General features: G+C 39.9%; 1 protein-coding gene across 1 annotated transcript; it reads right to left on the bottom strand.

Moving 5' to 3' along the window:
* Positions 1–10,959: 10,959 nt before the first annotated feature.
* Positions 10,960–13,519, bottom strand: LOC140926729 (melatonin receptor type 1A-like). The gene is made up of 2 exons (XM_073376431.1): positions 13,114–13,519; positions 10,960–11,744 (listed from the first exon to the last, which is right to left on the bottom strand). Exons 1-2 carry the CDS (start codon positions 13,506–13,508, stop codon positions 11,036–11,038), a joined length of 1,104 nt encoding a protein of 367 aa, XP_073232532.1. The 5' UTR covers positions 13,509–13,519; the 3' UTR covers positions 10,960–11,035.
* Positions 13,520–18,740: the final 5,221 nt, after the last annotated feature.

Genomic DNA, 18,740 nt, shown 5'->3' with positions numbered 1-18,740 from the left:
GATACCCACACATATCGCAGTAGCTTTCACTTGGTGATTGGCCTTGTGACTTGAAGTAACGGATTTTCATTAGCTAAAAATTTGACAGGTTGAGTCACGCCACGTACTGCCCTGCATAAATTAGGAATTTATTGTTTTCCAAACTTCAGAACAAGATCAGCGATGCTTATTGTCTCGAAAACTGGAGGCATTTTGGGGTATTATAAAGTCGTAACTTAGCCCAAGGTTAAAAATTATTCCAAGGAAAGATTTTAGAGCCGTTGAAATAACCGAACAAGTGAAAGCTATGTACGGTTGAGCAGTCTGTATAGCAACTAGCCAGGCGGTTTTGAAAAGTTGCTAACCGAATAGCACGAACAGAAATCGTGTTGCTGTTGTACTTCACAAAACGGTTTAAGTCTTGTTTTCGTCCTGAGCACTATTCAGCTATATGAACTGTGTAAAATCAAAACTAACCTGAGTAAACAGCCGGCATTTGGCGACGCTACCACTGGTTTCCCCGCCCAATGACATCTGAGAAACGAGCGCAGAAATTTCATACTGATGACGCGTCATTACTTTGATCTGGGTAGTGTTTCTGATTGGTAGTGCCGCATGGGAAATTTGATTCAACCAATCACAAGCACAATCCAGATCTGGGTAGGACGGATCATCAGTATGGAATTTATGCACTCGTTTCTCAGACTTCATTTTGGGGGGGAAACCAATGGTAGCGTTGCCAAATGTCAGCTGTTTTCTCAGGCTAAATCAAACCGAAAGGTGAGTTTTTATACGCATGTAGTCTTCAAAAAATTCAACTTACCAGGTACTTGCAAAGTTTCACAAAGTTTGTACAAAAAGTTTGTTTTCCTTTCGGTAAAAAGAATCAGAAAAACACTCAGTACTTGACAAAAGAAAACTGCTGTAATCAGAATTCGTTTTGTTACTATTTTTAACTTTAAAACTATGTAGGAATATTAAACGTTTATCTGAATTGCCGCATTTTTGACGCAATACAATTTCTAGCAAGTCGTCTCCGCCTTTGGAAACTACGCGTTTTTGTTCAGTTTCCTCTGCTTGAGCTATTTGCAGAGAATCCAATCAGGATGCAAGTCTTGCATAAGAGCAATCTGGCTATTTTTCTTATTAGACAGAAAGTGAATCTTCTACCAAACTAACCTAAACAAAAACATCGAATTTTTGCATTCGTTCGGCAAATGATCGCGTCTTGCATAAATTAAAAATTTAAGTGACTGTCCTCTTATTGATCATAAACATTAGCCAATCAACGCACGAAAATAAGTCAGTTACTGTAAAATATTTTAGTATTCACCAAATCAGTGGATAGCAATTTTCGCGCGTTCTGATTGGCGGTCGTAACTCGGAATATCCTTGGATATTCACTGTTTTGGGACAGGATTCGAAATGGCTTCTCGTTTCGCGACAGTTTCGAAAGATCAAATTTTAGCGGTAACTGAAGCAGCTGCGCCAACAAATACCATAAAGAGACAGAATTTGGCTTGTCGATGTTAACTGGTCGGTAGAAAAAAATTGTCTTACTGAATTTGCAACAAAATCATAAAAAATGATCCCGAAACACTGTCAATTGAAACGTAAACCTCACTAAGTGATGTCTTTTATTTACAAAAAGTTCCTCTTTGATCCCTGATTTTTATCCAACTGATTTGGTAAATACTAAAAATAATTACCCCCTATGGGTCGGTTCATAGTGCTAGATATATACCTCGACGTTTCCGCGCCCTCGGTATATTTCCACCACTATTCACCTCGCATTCGGGGGATAGTTGTAGTATTTACCCCTGTAGTATCCTTATATCATGAATGGTGTTTGAATCGAAGATTGCATTTTTTTCAGCCATGTTTGAGTCAAGTAAGACGCAACACTAATCAGACTTCACATGATGAGTTGGTGTTATGCGTACTTTGGTCGCTTACATTGGGACACAGCTGATTGAAATAAATGGTAAAAGGAACCATTAACAATGTGGAGGAGAGACATTTAGAATTTGTTCATATTCATTGATGATTTCCAGACCATGTTTCGTCTTTGCTGCGTACGCTTTTACGATAGCTTTCCTGTGACATCCTTTGTCGAATAAATTGTATATAACTGACCTCTGCATGCCTGTTTATATTGAACATATTCTTCAGACCAGATGTTGAAAAATAGTCAAATAGGAAGCACCTACAACACCTTTTCTTGACAAATTTCACTTTTTGCTTACTGATAGGGAAATGGCGTATTTTGCCTCAGTCTAAGTTTGTTTTATACATTTTTTATGACGTGAAATGAAAATATTAGTTATTTTGTCAATACCGTGTATACTTTGATCAACAAATGCCTTCGTGCGAAAGGTGAAACATTTAAAAAACCCGTAAGAACACATTTTAACATCAGGTTGCTTTTAATTTTTTAAAGAGCTGTTTTTTTAGCGTTATACTCCCTCAGTCCTTTCATTTATATATAAATAGTTAACAGGTTAATAATTTCAGTTACAGTGGTACTGATATTAATGTGGAACTATAATGCTAATGTTGCATCAATGAAATCGCCAGTGTGTTTTTTACAACCTCGTACCCAGGCTCCTCTACCCTCCTTTCGTGGCACAAAGGAAGAAAGAAAGAGATAACCCAGGAACGAGCTTGGGTTTTCCATAAATAGAGCAACTGAAAATGTGGCACGTCATGTTTCTTCAATTGTTTAATTGAAGGCGAGTGACTGGCGGCGAAAACTGTGACATGTCATCTGCTGGAGTTAGTAGAATTTCATTTGGTAATATAGGGGCAAGTACATTAAAGAACAAGAAAAAGCAAATTTAGTTTTAACAAATTCCGTATCAAGGTTCAACGGCATCACAGATAGTCATAATCACTGAAAAAGTAAGGATTACTGGCAAATGATATTGAGAAAGTACGGATTGCTGGCAGATAATGCTTCAAAAGTGCGAGACACTGTCAGACAGTATTGAAAAAGTGTATTTTGACTCCACTACACAACATCAACAGACAAAACGTAATGGCAAATAAGTTTATTTTGGGACGGCTTGGCGAGAACCAACCCTACAAAGTACTTATGTAAATACAATAATAGGTGATTACTGGTGAATACCTAATGTACAACACTCGTAAACTAGCTTTCACAAAAAGAAAAAACTCGTGCTACAAATGGTCGCTCTTGACCTGAATCACCCAGTTAAGCACGCAGGCTTAGTGCCAGTTAGGCTGCCAGTTATTCTGGGGAAACTAATTAATAAAACTCTGTCAACATATAGCTGGCACAGGGAACACTGTAGGAGCACAGAGGCTAAGCAAAAAGAAAAACTGCTATAACTGGTCGATCTCGACCTAAATCCCCCAAATAAGCACGCAGGCTTAGTGCCAGTTAGGCTGGGGAAACTAATAAATAAAACTCTGACAACGCATAACTGGCACAGGGAACACGGCAGGAGCACAGAGGCTAAGCAAAAGAGAGATTTGCTACAACTGGTCGATCTCGACCTGAGTCCCCCAAAGAAGCACGTAGGCTTAGTGCCAGTTAGACTGCCAGTTAGGCTGGGGAAATTTAATAAAACTCTGATCAACGGATAACTGGGACCGGGAACACTTCAGGAGCACAGAGGCTGAGTGCCAGAAAAACTGGGAATTATCTCCACTAATGTACCCAACAAGGCACGTAGCCCAATAACCAGTAAGGCTGCCATAAAAGGCTAGGGCAGGACATTGAAAGTAAACAAATGGATAACGACCCTGGCTAGAAGTCTGTAACATTGCCTGCAACCTAACTGCATCAAACGAGACTTATGTCGCCTCCTAAAGAGCGGTTCCTGGACAGCTGACCTAGTTTCTATACAGTCAACTCCCTTTATAGCGGACACTGTAGGGACCTTAAGTTAGTGTCGTCATTAGCGAGAGTCCGTAATAGCGGGAGTTTATTTCAGTCAAATGTCTGTAATTTATTTTTGCCCGGAATTTATCCGCTGTCCGTATTATCGGGATGTCCGTTATAGCGGGGTGTCCGCAAGGCGAGAGTTGACTGTACATAGACACTAAATATATCAAGTAAAGGAGCAGGTGCAAAAACTGAGATAACTGTACAAGTGCATAAAATAAGAAACGGGAAAAAACTGAAAACTAGCAGAGCTGAGCTACCGCTTACAAACTGAAGTAAATGCGGTCAGACGGAGGCCAGAAAAAACCTGCCCAAAAAAACCCCGAAGGGAAAAAATGCGGGCAGGAAATCTGGGTAGGAACCAAGGCTCAAGCTCAAAGCCCTTCCTACGGGACTTTACAATGTCATCGAGAATATGTTGCTCCTAAAAATAAATAAAACAAAAATAAAGAAAAACCAAAGAGAGGGTGGTTCGTAAGCCTAGATGACGTACACGTGATATACGCAGCCTTATATACCCCCGATATGGCTACCCATGGTGCACCCGGCCTAGAACCCAGGCCCTGTTGTATCTCGTGCCGTCAAAATATTTATTTCTGTCTTCTTCACGGGCTCATTCGTCAGAAATAACATATTTTGACTCCACTACACAACATCAACAGACAAAACGTAATGGCAAATAAGTTTATTTTGGGACGGCTTGGCGAGAACCAACCCTACAAAGTACGTAGAGTGACAAAGTATTGGGCGAAATGACAAATGAAAGCTCCTAGAGCCCAAGAAACTGAAAGCCTTTTTTCTAGGTCATCATCGGTAGACGTCCTTGGCTAGAACGGACTTCCAGCGGCCGAGCCACTGAAACACACTGTCACTAACCCCACTATAAGCAGCGGAAGTGGCCCCTCTCGAACGCAAGGAATAAAAAACCAAAAGTGGAAGGGTCAACCCCCGAAACTTCTCAGGTCCTTGCGAAAAGCCTCTCTAATTGTGGTATAGCTGATAGGCTCGTCTTGGGAAACTAACTTAAAGGAGCTGTTCCCGCGAGACATGGGCCTAAAAATGAGATCCCTGGAGCTAGAAGGATGGAAAAATGGGCAAGGTACAAGCAGGGCCCAACATTTCCGAAAAAATCACTCCGATTAAAAAAAGTTGGTCGTTCTTGCTTTTGAGAACCTTAATGATCATGAAACCCTCATGAAAATATAATTCCCCCTAATTATGGAGACCTCATCAAACCAAAAATCCTTTTGGAAGCACATCTAACCCCTTCAATAATCGGTTTATCCGTGGGAGAGGGGATACCCGCCATGGTATGAGCCCATTTACTACCGTAAACAGCCGAGCCTAAGACGCACGGGGAGTGCGACTCTTCAATGAGGTGTTGCAAACATGGCAGGGACTGGCAGGACAGGCCCAGGAATGAAGCTTACTGGCAGCAAAACATTTTTACTTGCGAGAAGCACGAAGGTACACCACTGTCGTACTAACGACCTTTGAGGAGAGAACCGTCGATTGCATTGTAGACTGTCTGTCAGCCTCAGTATTCAACCCTCTGGTGGGAAATTCTGGGGCCCGCGCTAGAAACCAGAGCGGAACATATCTGAAAAGTAATCGAAAATACAAGAAGAAAATGTGAGGAGCACGAAATAAAAAAGAATTAAAAAAAAAAAAAAAAAACGAGCTTAAAACACCGGAAAAGGGAAGTGAGAGGAGAGTGGGCGGAAGGGGGGGGGGGGGGGGGTCAAAAACCCAATGGGTCCAAACCTAAAGGTACGCATAACACGCGTGTAGAGGCACAGGTAACACTTTCCGTCAGGCGGCGTAGAGCAGAAGCCCGCCAGGGACGAGGGAGGTCTGGGGCGCCGAAAATAAACTCGAAGCGCTATGGCGCCAAAAAATAAAGGCCTGGATCTGAAAAGGGAATTACGGGCCTTCCCTGGAACAAATAACCCCTGGAACTTAGGCAATAAAACCCAGTCGACAACAAAACTATTCCAATGCACTCCATCTCTAGTAGAAACATTCCAGAAAATAGCTGACTTCCACAGGGGAGGAACAAGGGTTCCCGTAAGCGCGGCAGAGCCCAATGTGTCTGATGACTCTGACAATGAGGCAAACCTGTGGGCCAAGCCAGTTGTCGTCCTAACTCCAATTTAGAGCGAAGGCATAAACAGCCTAACAGCCTGGCTGAAAAAATCGAGAGTTAAGCCTAGGCAACTCGCCGTTGAAGCTACAGGCGAACCTGTAAATAGTGTAAGGACCTAAGAGGTGATTTAGCCCTTGAAAAAAAAAAACGGAATCGTTGAGGCCGTAACCATCGAAGTCAACGAGTTTGCAGATACAGTCCGCACTGGCGTTCACGTCCCTAGGGATCCACTTGACCTCGAACGAAATACAATGATGGGAGCAAATTTGAAAAACAACTGGGGCTAAATCCAGGAGGTCGCGTTTCCTGCTGCCGTCGCGAAGAATGGATTAGACGTTATGGTTGTCAGAATACCAAAAAACCTAAGACTGATTATGTAAAGGGCTCCCGAAGGCTAGTAAGGCAAGACAAACCGCTTTGAGTTCTCTCCAAGTCGATCTACGAACACTTTCCGACCAATCCTGATGAAAAATCAGTTCAGGTTCCGGCTCCTCTTAAGCGCCGCAGGCTGAATAGGAAGCATCGGAGAAGCCGGAGCTTACTCTCACTGGAAGCGAACTGGAACCCCTCAATAAATTTTGCCGTTGAGAGGCTAACATTGTTCGACCAAAATTCAATTTCATACAAAGAATCAACGGACAGGAAAACCTAGCTATCCCAGAATATCATGGCCTAAACCGCCGTGATGAATTATTGTAATCCATATCCTTAGTATTTTTCCTTTCCAGTTTTTATGTTGTACGTCATTTCCGCCTCTCCCTTTTATTGCTACATTCTCCATCTATATAATATTGTGATTGCTACATAAGTTCAGTAACATCTGTAAACCTGAAGAAGGCTGGTATGGCCAGCCGAAATATTGTTATAAAAAAAACAATACACGTTGTTTTAAATCAGCTTTGCTGTAGTCTTCGGACTTCTCGTTCTTGTTCTTTATATTTTGGCTGATTTGATCTCTTTTCTAGAGATCCAACGTTTACAACTAGCAGGATCTTCGTCCACGGTTTTTGCAGTTAATTTAATCCTATCCCAGGAAACAGCTGAGTAAACAACTGAGAAAAGAAATCGGGCCATGATACACGCGACGGATCCCACGCAACTCGAGAGGGAAATACTTTGGCCAGCTACACACGGGACGCGTAGAACATGGACTGTGGTGGAAGACTAATATGCAGACAAAGCCACCAGGTCGTGAGACAATTTAGCAATGCGTTCATCCGTGGCACTAATACTTCCAAAGAGAGTGTTATGAACACGAAGCCACGAGAAAATTTGAACGGGCTCCCACAGCGACTTTTCCCCATTAGGAATTCGAACAAAGCGAGACTAAGGCAAATCGGCATGGACAGCCCGCAAACTGTAAATTTTGGCCTGAACGCGATAGGCTCCTCCTCCTATAGCTAGACCATAGTAAAGAAAAATGGCAATAGGGATACCTTGGCTTCTTCTTGATTTCTGAAGCGGTTTGAGGGAGGCTGACAAGAACCCAAAGGGAAGCGCGCAAAGTAGAAAATACCTAAAAATCCAGGTGCCGAGATCCCAGGTGAACGCAAGGAAATAACGGTGATCGGGGAAAATTACGATAACCGCACTAGAGATAAAATATAAATGAAGAAAACCCCATCTCAAAAATTTAAGTGGCCATGGACAAGTCTTCGCACTTGAATTTCTGTTCGTAGAAAAAGGTGCAAACGTGCCTAAAATCCAGGATTAACCTTTGTTAGACGGAGCGGCGGGTCAAACAGAAAGCGGGTAAATGATATTGGAATGCAAAAAATTTCTGAAAGGAGGTTGAGACTGGGAAGCTCATTAACAGCTACGGACAAAAAGAACTGTAAACACGTACAGAGGCATTGTAGGATAGTAAAAAAAACATAAAAAGCTGGAAGAAGGGAATTTTGTAACTAGACTAATAACATTCAAAATGAACAGAGAAACTAGCAAAGTATGCCAGAAATAGATCACTATGAAAAATATTCCCCAAACTGAAGGTAGAATAGAAATATCAACGGTACACTCAGAGCTCTAAACTGCGCCTAAAACTAGCGGGTACCGACGCTGGGTCGACGAGAAGGCGAAAAACAGGAACGTTTGACATAAGAGGCTGGGGATGCATCTGTGAACCTGAGGTGGACGCCGGCGTTCCCACTGGCGAGGATCTGTTGCTGAGAGTTGAAAGAGTGGCCTTCTTCTTCTTAACGGCCTAGTACGCTACATGGCCGCAAAATTCTGCACTGTGGATCCTTTGAAACTGGTCTTCGTTGGCCTTCTTCTTGAACTTACGTGGTTCGTTATACTTTAGTTTCTTAATTTCTTTCATCTGCTGCTCGGCAAAATATTCGTTAGCGCGCTTGATTTGACCAACGGTGTCTGTTAACAAATCTTTAAACGAGTCCATTAACTGTTTGTTATTCTCCTAAATGAGATCGGACACTTCGTCTTTGCTGACGGATATAACTCAAGGAAGAGCCGATAAGAACGTTAAGAAAAACCAAAGAGACGGTGGTTCGTAAGCCTAGATGACGTACACGTGATATACGCAGCCTTATATACTCCCGATATGGCTACCCATGGTGCACCCGGCCAAGAACCCAGGCCCTGTTGTATCTCGTGCCGTCAAAATATTTATTTCTGTCTTCTTCGCGGGCTCATTCGTCAGAAATAACATTTTAGATCTGAAATATTCTGCCTTACCTCTAAACGCTGTGGTCGGCTAACATACTGATTCATGCGTTCTGCGCACGATTATGAAAGGCGGTTTACAGCCAATTTCTGTTAAAATATTGTGGGTGACAAATTACACCTTAATTTCGGGGCGAAATTTCAGCGTTGATTTGTAATTTCACGTTGCTATGGCAAAATTCTGTATGAAGATGCCAGGGTATTAAATGACGCTTAAGAAAACCTAAAAAACTCGAAAGAGCATGGTCAAGTAGGATTCTAACAAGTATTTTTTCAAAAATTCAGAAATTTGTGAACTTAATCCAAAATGTATGCTCTAAACGTTTCAGTGCGTAGAGTACTCGATACAATAAACAAGGAAAAAACCCACCGAGAATAATTTGTCACCCATGACATTAATAGCTAATCAAAAAGTATACTCGTGAAATTAGGGAATAATTTCATGCGCGAGGCTTGGGAAATAATGAGAATTTCACTAATTTAATTTGTCACCATTTCATTACACATGCTAATAAAAGCTGCGATTAAATCAAACAGCGACAACCATTTACACTGGAATACGCGGTACACAAATTTCTTTCCGACATCTAGATATGTCATATACACACAGCCTTAGTTCAGAACATCGTTTTCCTATTCTTTAATTTCAATTCATTTCCTTGGTTGTGTTTGTAACAACGCTCTTCAATTTATATAAAAAGTCGAAACGTTTTAAAACTGGAATAACCGAAGAAAAGTACAGCCGAACCCCCCTCGGTGCGGACACCTCTCTATTACGGATAGTTCCAATGTCCCGATAAAATTGTCATATATTTTCTTTAAAAAAACCTCTATAATACAGACTCTCTCTAATACGAACAACGGACACGAAATCTCGGCCCCGTAGAGTAAATTCATTTAACCTTAGCCTCTTTACGGACACTTCGGTGATCAGGCGAATCTGCACAGGGTGAATGCCGTCTGGCTGATAAGCTATGCAAGGTGATATAAAGCCCAGTCGCTGTATATCAAACAACGATTTGCAAAAGGCGTACAGAGGAACATAACCGACTTTTTTAAGGCTTGAATAACTACAGATAGCATAAAGATCTTTTCTATTACATTTTGTACTCTAGTTACTGTTTACTGCAATGGCAAAATAGTGAAAGACGCTTTCAGAATTGTGCTTTACGTTACAATATTTTACATGCAACATTGCGCTGTAGCTCGTTTCGTTTTAAAACAGTGATTTGTCCACGACTGTACGTTCGTAGCAGGCATGTACAATGTTGTATGCAACTAAAAGACAGTGTCCTTGTACTGTGAATTAATAAACTTAAAGACGAGTGTGGGCTTTAGTTTAGCTACTGCCACTTAAAACTATAAGTGGAGTCGTAAAAGTGCTGTCATCATTGTGACCTCTTTTATACGGACACCTTTCTAATACAGACACTTCGCTCTGTCCCTCCGGTGTCCGTATTAGAGAGGTTCGACTGTAAACTGCAACTTTATAGCAGATGTGTATACTCCCCAGGGGTACTCCCTCAAAATACCAAAACTTCACTTGTATGTCCATTCTAACGGGGTTATGATTTGTGGAGTTGCCATCTAACATGTAGTATGGATGTTCGACAAGTTTCGTGATGTAAGGCCTTGTTTACTTCCCAAATTTCTAAACTTTCTGGGCGTGCCCCTTCATCAATGGAGTCATTAAGACAGGACCTAGCCTGAAGCGTCTGGAATTCTAAAACGGGAAAATATGAGACAGTTGAACCTCCAGTAAGCGACCACCCTATGGGGTAATGGGAAGTGGTTGGCCGCTCAATAGAGGTTCGTCATAAATTGGTATTGTCTTTGGCAGAAACATCACTTTATTTTGAAGCAAACGCACTACGGGAGAAGTATCACGGGTCCACACCTTCGGTCGTCACCTTCTACGTTGGACTGTATTTCCCTTCATCATATTCTTGCTAAAATGAGCAAAACTAAGTGCAGATCAATGTATCAAGCACCTGATGGCTGCTAAATAGAGGTGAGAACAAATGGGAGAACTCTCGTTGGGAGGGCCAAAAGGTGGCCGCGAAATAAGGTTTAATTTCTCATTCGTTTCTGCAATTATTGGGGGACTTAAAAAACTGGTTGCTTAATAGAGGGTGGCCGTTTAACAGAGGGTGGCTGCTTTATGGAGGTTCAACTGTATCCCCAAACATGTATGTCCGTGTAACTGGAAAAATGTTATATGCATTGAAGAAGGCACTGAAATTATTTAAAAAATAAAATCTCTCTCGGGCGGATATCCCAACAGAAGTCTGCAGGTAGGCAGGATTTAACTTACTTTACTATTCTAGATTGCTAATAATGTTTCCTTCATGAAGGTTCGTATCTCTTGTGTTGTGATATTCCGTAACTTGTGGACCCATGTTTTTACGTTCTTGTTCCTTTATAGACGTTAAATCCGTTACACGGCCCAATCGACTGACACCAAATAACCTTAAGTAGGCTTTCCGATATGAAGGATTCATTACTCCATAAATGATAGGATTGATGGCAGAACTAGTAATACCAAATATGGTATACATATAATATGTCTGACGGGACAACGCCCAGCCCGCTCCAAGAAATATATCCACAATATCAATGACCAAAACCGGGGTCCAACAAATGACAAAACCTACCACAGTCGCAAACAAAATCTTTGTGACTTTAATGTCCTCTACCGACAGTGCGCTCTGTCGTACGTTTCCAGTTCGAAGATTATTTGCCACTGTTTTTTCATGCACTTTTAGCGCTTTGAATACGCTCAGATAGCAAACGATAACTATGGACATTGAAATGGCGATAAAAGCATAAAATGGAATAACAAAATAAGAGAATTTGGCTTCCATGAAGCAAAAAAATTTTCCCGGTTGAAAAACGTAGTCTTTTCCAGCTGCTGTGTAAGTAACAGGAGTAATTAAAGCAGCGACCCATCCTCCAAACACGATTAGTTTGGACTTGGTAGGAGAAAACAGCGCTCTGTAGTTGGATGTCTTTACGATATGAAAATATCTGAAATTAAATACATTCACTAATTAATCAGGAAGAGTTCTTTACCCTCATAAAGAGCATTGTAGAAGTTTCAGCTTAACTCCAATCAATTTACGGTTCGTTTTATTTTGTCATAAATATAACTTACAAAAAGTATCGCGAACGAGATTAAGGGCAGTGATGCTGGTGTTTTACAGCCACCCATGATTTAGAATGTTACTTATATCCAAGACTGAAAGCATTTATCATATCTACTTAGAGCCCTGGGGGTACTGCCATATGTCGGCTATATAGGTATGTGCCGCTCTGAAGGGTATGGGTTTAGCTGGATTTCAAGCAGTTTACTCTGGGATAGGGTATATAAATCAGAGAGTTTGGGTCTAGAATAGCGTATCATTTTCCAGGAAACTGATCAATTGGTTGAAGATTTTAATCTGGACTAGGGAAACCGGGAACTGCCACTCAAAAATATAAAAAAAATCAAATTGGTTTCGTTCTGGCTAGACGTTGCTAGTAACCCAGGTAGTTTCTGGAAAAACAGCTACCCTAGGATAGGGGGACGGGGATTTGGGGAGTTAAGTCTAGTGTAGGGTAGCAGAATTCAGCCGAACTAGCTCTGGTATAGGCTAAGGGTTCCAGGGTCCCGGAGGCACATCCCCCCCCCAAAAAAAATTACCCTCCGGACTTAGAGTAACTCCCTTTTAATTTTTTTTTAGATCGTCTTAAACTATAATCTTTGTCTTAAATTAGACTTCGTATAACATTTATTCAAATTCATTAGAAGCACAACTTTTCTACGTTGATTTTCTTTACGTTTTGAAAATGATCAATGTTTAGATTACTCAAAACAGCTGTATGGTTCAGCAAAATAATTACTTTTTTCATTTTGCGTTGATGGATCCCACTGTTGCTGTGTTTGCATTTAGTGCTAGCTGTCAAGTGAAATGATTGCAGTGAGTTATGTGCTATTATAATAGCCAAAAGTAGATTTGTTTCCCTTAAGAAAAATAAAACGGAACATGTTGCACCGGAAAGGAAATAAACTAATAATAATGAATTAAAACCCTGTGGCAAGTAACGAAATTTTTACGAAATGTAAATACTACTCTTAAATTTGACTTCGCATTGTCACTAAAACGGACAAACGTCTGAACAATATTTGCTGTTCAATTCTATCAATTTCGAGACTGAGAGAAAAACATTAAACTAAAAGAAAATGGAAAAACGAAAACGATGTAGCTCTAATATTTTATTTTAATCTTAAGGCTGGTTTCAATGATAGGAAAGATTTTAGGTTAATAAGTTTTATTTTGTAGTAATTTCGCCACCATTTTTAAAGAAATAGTAGCTTTCCAAAGCATTTCATATTTTAATATTTAAAATGCGTTACCTGTTCACAGCTACCAAAGCAAGAGTGCCCAGCGAGGCACAGGCGACCCACATCACAACAAAACCTTGATACTGACAGATATGGTGTCCGAATATCCACCTTCCAGTGATGAGAACTGTAATGGAGTAAGGTGCACATAAATCCAACATTACAATGTCTGATAGTGCCAGGGAGATAACAAAGTAAGCTGTGATGTTGCGAAGGCGGTGGTTTTTATAAAGGACCAACAGAACTGCAAAATTACCGACAGTACCGACAGATACAATGAAGGCATAGAGGAATGCCTCCCCAGCGGTACGTGACTGAGAACGAGATGCTAATTCCTCATGAAGAGACGATTCTTCTTCAAGTGATGAAGACGACATGATTTCACAATCGTGGTAGCTAAATGTCATCCGCTGTTAAGAGAGGGCCAAATAAAAAAAACGACTTTGTCATAAATGATATATATTTCTTTACAAGTACATCAATCATGTTCCAATTATAATTAGACATTTCATTTGCGAGCTAAATGAAAGAAAATTTGATTTAAAACCGACTCTTAAAAAAGGCTCTTATCTCTTTCTGTGAGTGCATATTAGCAGTTTGAAACGGCAAAATTCAATGGGCACCTCTGGGATATAGATTTGTTGGTTTGAACATCGAGTTATACCCACCGCGTAATATAATTACAAAAACTTATTTTTCCTTTGAACAGGTATATTGGAACCAGCTGAAGACAAACATTTGCTTAAGATATGACACACATCTATTCATTACACTAGTACTAACTTTCTAGTATAGATATCTTCCGAAATACATCGATACTGCCGCATATTGCTGTTTAGTATTATTTCATATTTTAAGCATTTTTGCATTTTCCATAAAATGGTAGGAATTACTTTTTTTTTCGTTGAAGAGTGCTTGTTGTGAAGTCATTTATCGAAAAACATCGTTGAAATTTTCATTAAAATATCTAATTTATTGCTTTCCTTTTTCGTTTGTTCAGCCAACTAATTGTCCTTTTCAATTATCAGCTTTTCCATGGCAGTTCTTCGTTTTGCCCAAAAGGATCGCAAAAAATGCCTTTTCCTGTTTTTGATTGAGATATTATTGCATTATGTAACTTGCATCGTAAAAACCCAGTTTACCTCTTTCAGTGTATATGTTATCATCGTCATTGCGCAATTTTATCACTATGCATTCAGATTGATCATATTTTAAAAAAAAAAAAAGAAAGAATTTAGTGAGTGACGGCAAGAATTAGAATCGGACAGATGTCTCTGCTAACCAGCGTTCTTTAAAGAAAGCAATGTTTGAAGAATTCAGGTGTTCAGATGTTGATTTCTTATTCCATTTGCCTTTCCATAACTTTTATAAAACAACGGAGAATCCTTAGGAGCGATAGACAGAAAAACAGTTCTGGATTCTAACAAAAACAACAGAGAGCCCGCCTCATCAATACGCGCTCTGCAGTGTGGTCATGTACATATCTAAGAAAAATTAAATAGAATTACGATTTATTAAAAACCAAAAACTAGCAATAAAATTAAGAAATATTATGAACAATCATAAAATCGAGGTGTTTTTAACAGAAGGAAAAGTTAAAATCAATGAAACCGTCGAAGCACTTGAAAATTGTTGCACAGTGATGGAAGCGCCGCCTGGGATGGCTAATTGGGTACTTTAGTTCTTTTTGTTCAAGCAAAAACTTACGCATTCTGAACAATTTCTTAATAAGCTTACGTCAGACTCAAGTTGGCAATTTCTCAAATAGGCCAATTTACAGTTGTAATCTTAGTGATCAAGTTTTTGAGTGGAAGTGTCGTTGAATGTTTTGATAAACACCACAGTACCATTGTACTGTATAACAGCATGATTTATCACAGGAAGCCCAGAATCAAAACAGTCTACTTGAAGCCAAGTTGTAAGGATTTGTATGGGAGTTTATCGTAAGATCGACAAAACTGTTAAAAAGCACTTAAAGAACCATTAAAGTGTACGTGAGAAACTAAGAAACTAAAACAAAAAAAAAATAATGCTACAATGACGTTTATACAGTAAGAAAACAACACAGAGACATTTGTTTATGACTTGTATACACTTTAATGGTTGTTATGTGTTTTTTAACCTTTTTTTTTCGATATAGCGATAACTTCCCACAGAAATCCTTATAATTTGGCTCCTAGTGGGCTATTGTTAGTTTCGCGCCCTGTGGACTTACATTTGAAAAAAAGTAAGGTTTCTATCCAAACAGGGTCACGTTCAGCTGATTAGAACAATACCATACAACATAAATCTTATTCACGGCCCTAACACATTATTAATTCCTTTTAACATTTTGTTTGTTCACATAACGAATGTAAACGATTAGAAAGAGAACAGTCGGTCATGCGGTAAAAGAAAGTTTTCACTCTCGCCACAGCAGAAGGAATGAACTGGTAATGTATTTCAGTAATTCAAATCAAATGTGACTTTTGAAGTCTTTAAAGATTGTTAAAGCAAATAAAAACACCCTCTTAGTAGTTGCCGGCTAATATCTAACATCTTTGTAAATACTAGGAGTAATCGGAGCTTAGGAGAGTGTGTTCGATATGTTTTTTAGGCCTACAGGTAGCAGTTGAGGGGGGACGGGTGGTTGCGATATAGATAAATATGATTATGGCATATTTTGCTTAGGTTTCGCGTGCAGTAACTTTGCAAAGAAAAATAAGACTGCTCGCAGTCTAGTGGTACAACGGCGGCCGAACTAAACCCGGTTTGATGGATGCACCAGGAGTCGCAAACATTTTCCAAAGACAGTGACGAACCATGCTGAAAAATATGAAGGCTTAATCCAAAGTAAACTTTAACAGCAAACTTCTGAAAGATGAACTCTTTGGACGATTCAACAAACACAGATCGATGTACGCTTTACGAAGATTCAGCAAACTTTTTAAAAGATGAACGCTTTACGAAGAATATCAGACCTTAGCAAACCGCTTTGAATGATGAACGCTGCGGACACAAGAATCACCGCGTGAGTTAGCGCGTGAAAGAGAGGCAAATCGTAAGCAAGCGCCTCAAATCGAGGCAAATGTGTGTCGACGACGAAAATGCATTCTCAAAAAAATCTCCGTTATTAATTGCACAGGACACCCGATGATACACAGAACACCCAACATAAATTAGGGGTTGTGTTCTCGTACCTCGAAAGCAATTACCTTATATATGATACATAATAGCGGACCTACAGGCGCAGCGCGAAGCGTGGGCGGAGCCCCATAGCTAAGGAAATGAAGTGATTTACCCATCCGAGAAAATTTGGTAATCACGTGACCGTACACCGACCGACCGACCGCCCGCCCGACCGTCCTTCCGCACCACAGGCATACCAATGTAAAATAACTCAATCAACAGGTATGGCAACCCAAATGCAACTCAAGGCTCTATTTGGAAGGAAATCACATGGCCGCCCGGACTTTTAGAAAGAAAAAAAAACAACAAAGTCGTGTCTTTTTCGGCGTTATTTTTTACGTTTACACTGACGTGGATAAAGAAAAAGAGCTAGAGCGAGTTATTGAAAACAAAGGAGACGAATTTCGTAGGAAGAAAAACATGGAAATTCGAAGCGGCGGCGAGAAAATGAGTAATGCTAGCGGCCAACAAGGTGAAAATGAGCGGCAGTGAAAAATAAAAGCGAACATGAAAACAGCAAACAAAATATTGGGTAAGCACATACGACAATTCCTCCATAAAAATGTGTAACTAGGAAGTTTGCTGTTTTAGTCGTACAAAACAGCGTTGTAGTCGTGCAAAACAACGGCAAGGGAAAGACAAAAAAGCGTGCAAATTTGTTTTTTGCTAATTAGAAGAAAAAGTGTACTGCACGTTCATTTTGTTTTTTTGCTCATTAGATCTGTTAGTCTTGAAGCCAATTTCATTGTCGTCTCCGTTTAGCATTACACGATTTAATTTTTTTTGTTTACACGTATTATTAACCAGAGCTTCGCTTGTAGCCCTGGCTAAATCTATATATTATAAAGTTCTAACAAGACATTTCTCAACAGAGCTGTCCATGTCATGCTGTTAACCTAATAGTATTAATATATTTCTTTATCTTTTCAAATTGATCATATTTACACCAATGCAAGTACACTGTTGTTAAAAGAAATCATTTCTAACTTACTTTCTTTCCAGCCGGTAAAGTCCTCGCAGCGGCCTCAAAATATGCCACAGTGAAATGTTGAAACTGATGTGAAAGACGAAGTGGCAGAAAATCGACCCAAAACTGGCCTGTTGGGCGGGGAGAGAAAACTGTTATAATGGGATAGGTTTCTCATTCGATTTTTTTTTTTCGCCCTAAGAGGTAATGTCGTCAACAAAATGGCTTGTTTTCGTGCAGAATACGGGCTGGAGATTTGGGAAAGAAAACTGTTTAGACCAAGATGGATGGATGGGTATTTTCAAAAAAATGCCATTGTGTTTTTTACGACTAGCTGAACTTATTCCCTTTTTCTTTCTTATTCAAATTTAGTAATGCCAGGAAGAAAAGGACTAATTTACACAACAAAACAAACTACCGACGCATTATAACTAGTAGTTGCAGTAAGATGATGCCATTATCTAAATGGCCTTTTAGCTTCAGTTCCGTCGAAATTATCACGTGCTGAGTCAGATACCTTTTTTGGTTAACTTTAATTCAGACGTCCACCGGGTGACTTTCTATTCCATCTTGCCCATGAGCTAGAAATATTAAATTTGAATCTTATTCATGGATAAATGGTTTATGACATTGAGCAGGTGGTATTTTATACAGTAGAAACTCTCTTTACAACCATTCTCGAAAGCGACTAGCTCTAGTTAAGACCAACATTGAGTGTGACTAGTTAAGAACTGCGACTTTTAAAGCTCTTTAATGAAAAGTTCTCGTAAGCGACCGCTATCACTTTTTTGAAACACCACATGGGCTGGTCTTTTATTATCTCTTTTCTTTTTTAAAGTTCCCGTAAATGAAAAACCATTTATTAATGGCTCGTTTACATCGAATGATATGCTAATTATAATAAAAAATTAACTATTTCATATTATTTTGCTTTAATGAGTTAGTAATTAACAACATTTTGCCCATGTAAGCTAATCACACGTTCCCTTTCGGCAGCCTATTCTCGTAAAGCTCTGGTGGCGACCATTTTTCTGAATTCCCAAAGTGGCCGCTTACGAGAGCTTTGAATGTACTTGGGAAGACGCAGTTAAAACTCTGGAATGAAAACATTCGAAAAGAAACTGAGGACGGTGCGACTCTTTTGATAATAATAGATAACAATTATTACTATATTCTAACAGCGTTGTTCAAGCAGTGTTCACGACGACACGTTAGGTCCATTTATATGAGGAAAAATAGGACGCGCCTTACATAAGACGCGTCTTAAATAAGACGCGAACTTTCCGTATAAACGGCACATTTCGTCTAAAATAAGACGCGGCTTAGCTTAGACGCGTCGTATTTTAGAACAGCCCTTAACACCTGTTCTTAGATGAGACGCGTCTCAGCTAAGACGAGAAAAACTTCGTATAAATGACCTTCGCGTCCTACATAAGACGCGAACCCATACTACACATGCGTTAATTTTTGGCGCGCCACGTTGGATTGACGTTGCTACGGGCAA

Source organism: Porites lutea, chromosome 2, assembly GCF_958299795.1.
Source record: "Porites lutea chromosome 2, jaPorLute2.1, whole genome shotgun sequence".
Lineage (NCBI taxonomy): Eukaryota > Metazoa > Cnidaria > Anthozoa > Scleractinia > Poritidae > Porites > Porites lutea.
This window is presented reverse-complemented; position numbering and strand designations above follow the sequence as displayed.

Coding starts and splice junctions, on each gene's coding strand:
- LOC140926729 (XM_073376431.1), bottom strand. CDS start 13,508: ATGACATTTAGCTACCACGATTGTGAAATCATGTCGTCTTCATCACTT. Junction 11,745..13,113: donor GCTTTGGTAGCTGTGAACAG/GTAACGCATTTT, acceptor ATTTAATTTCAG/ATATTTTCATATCGTAAAGA.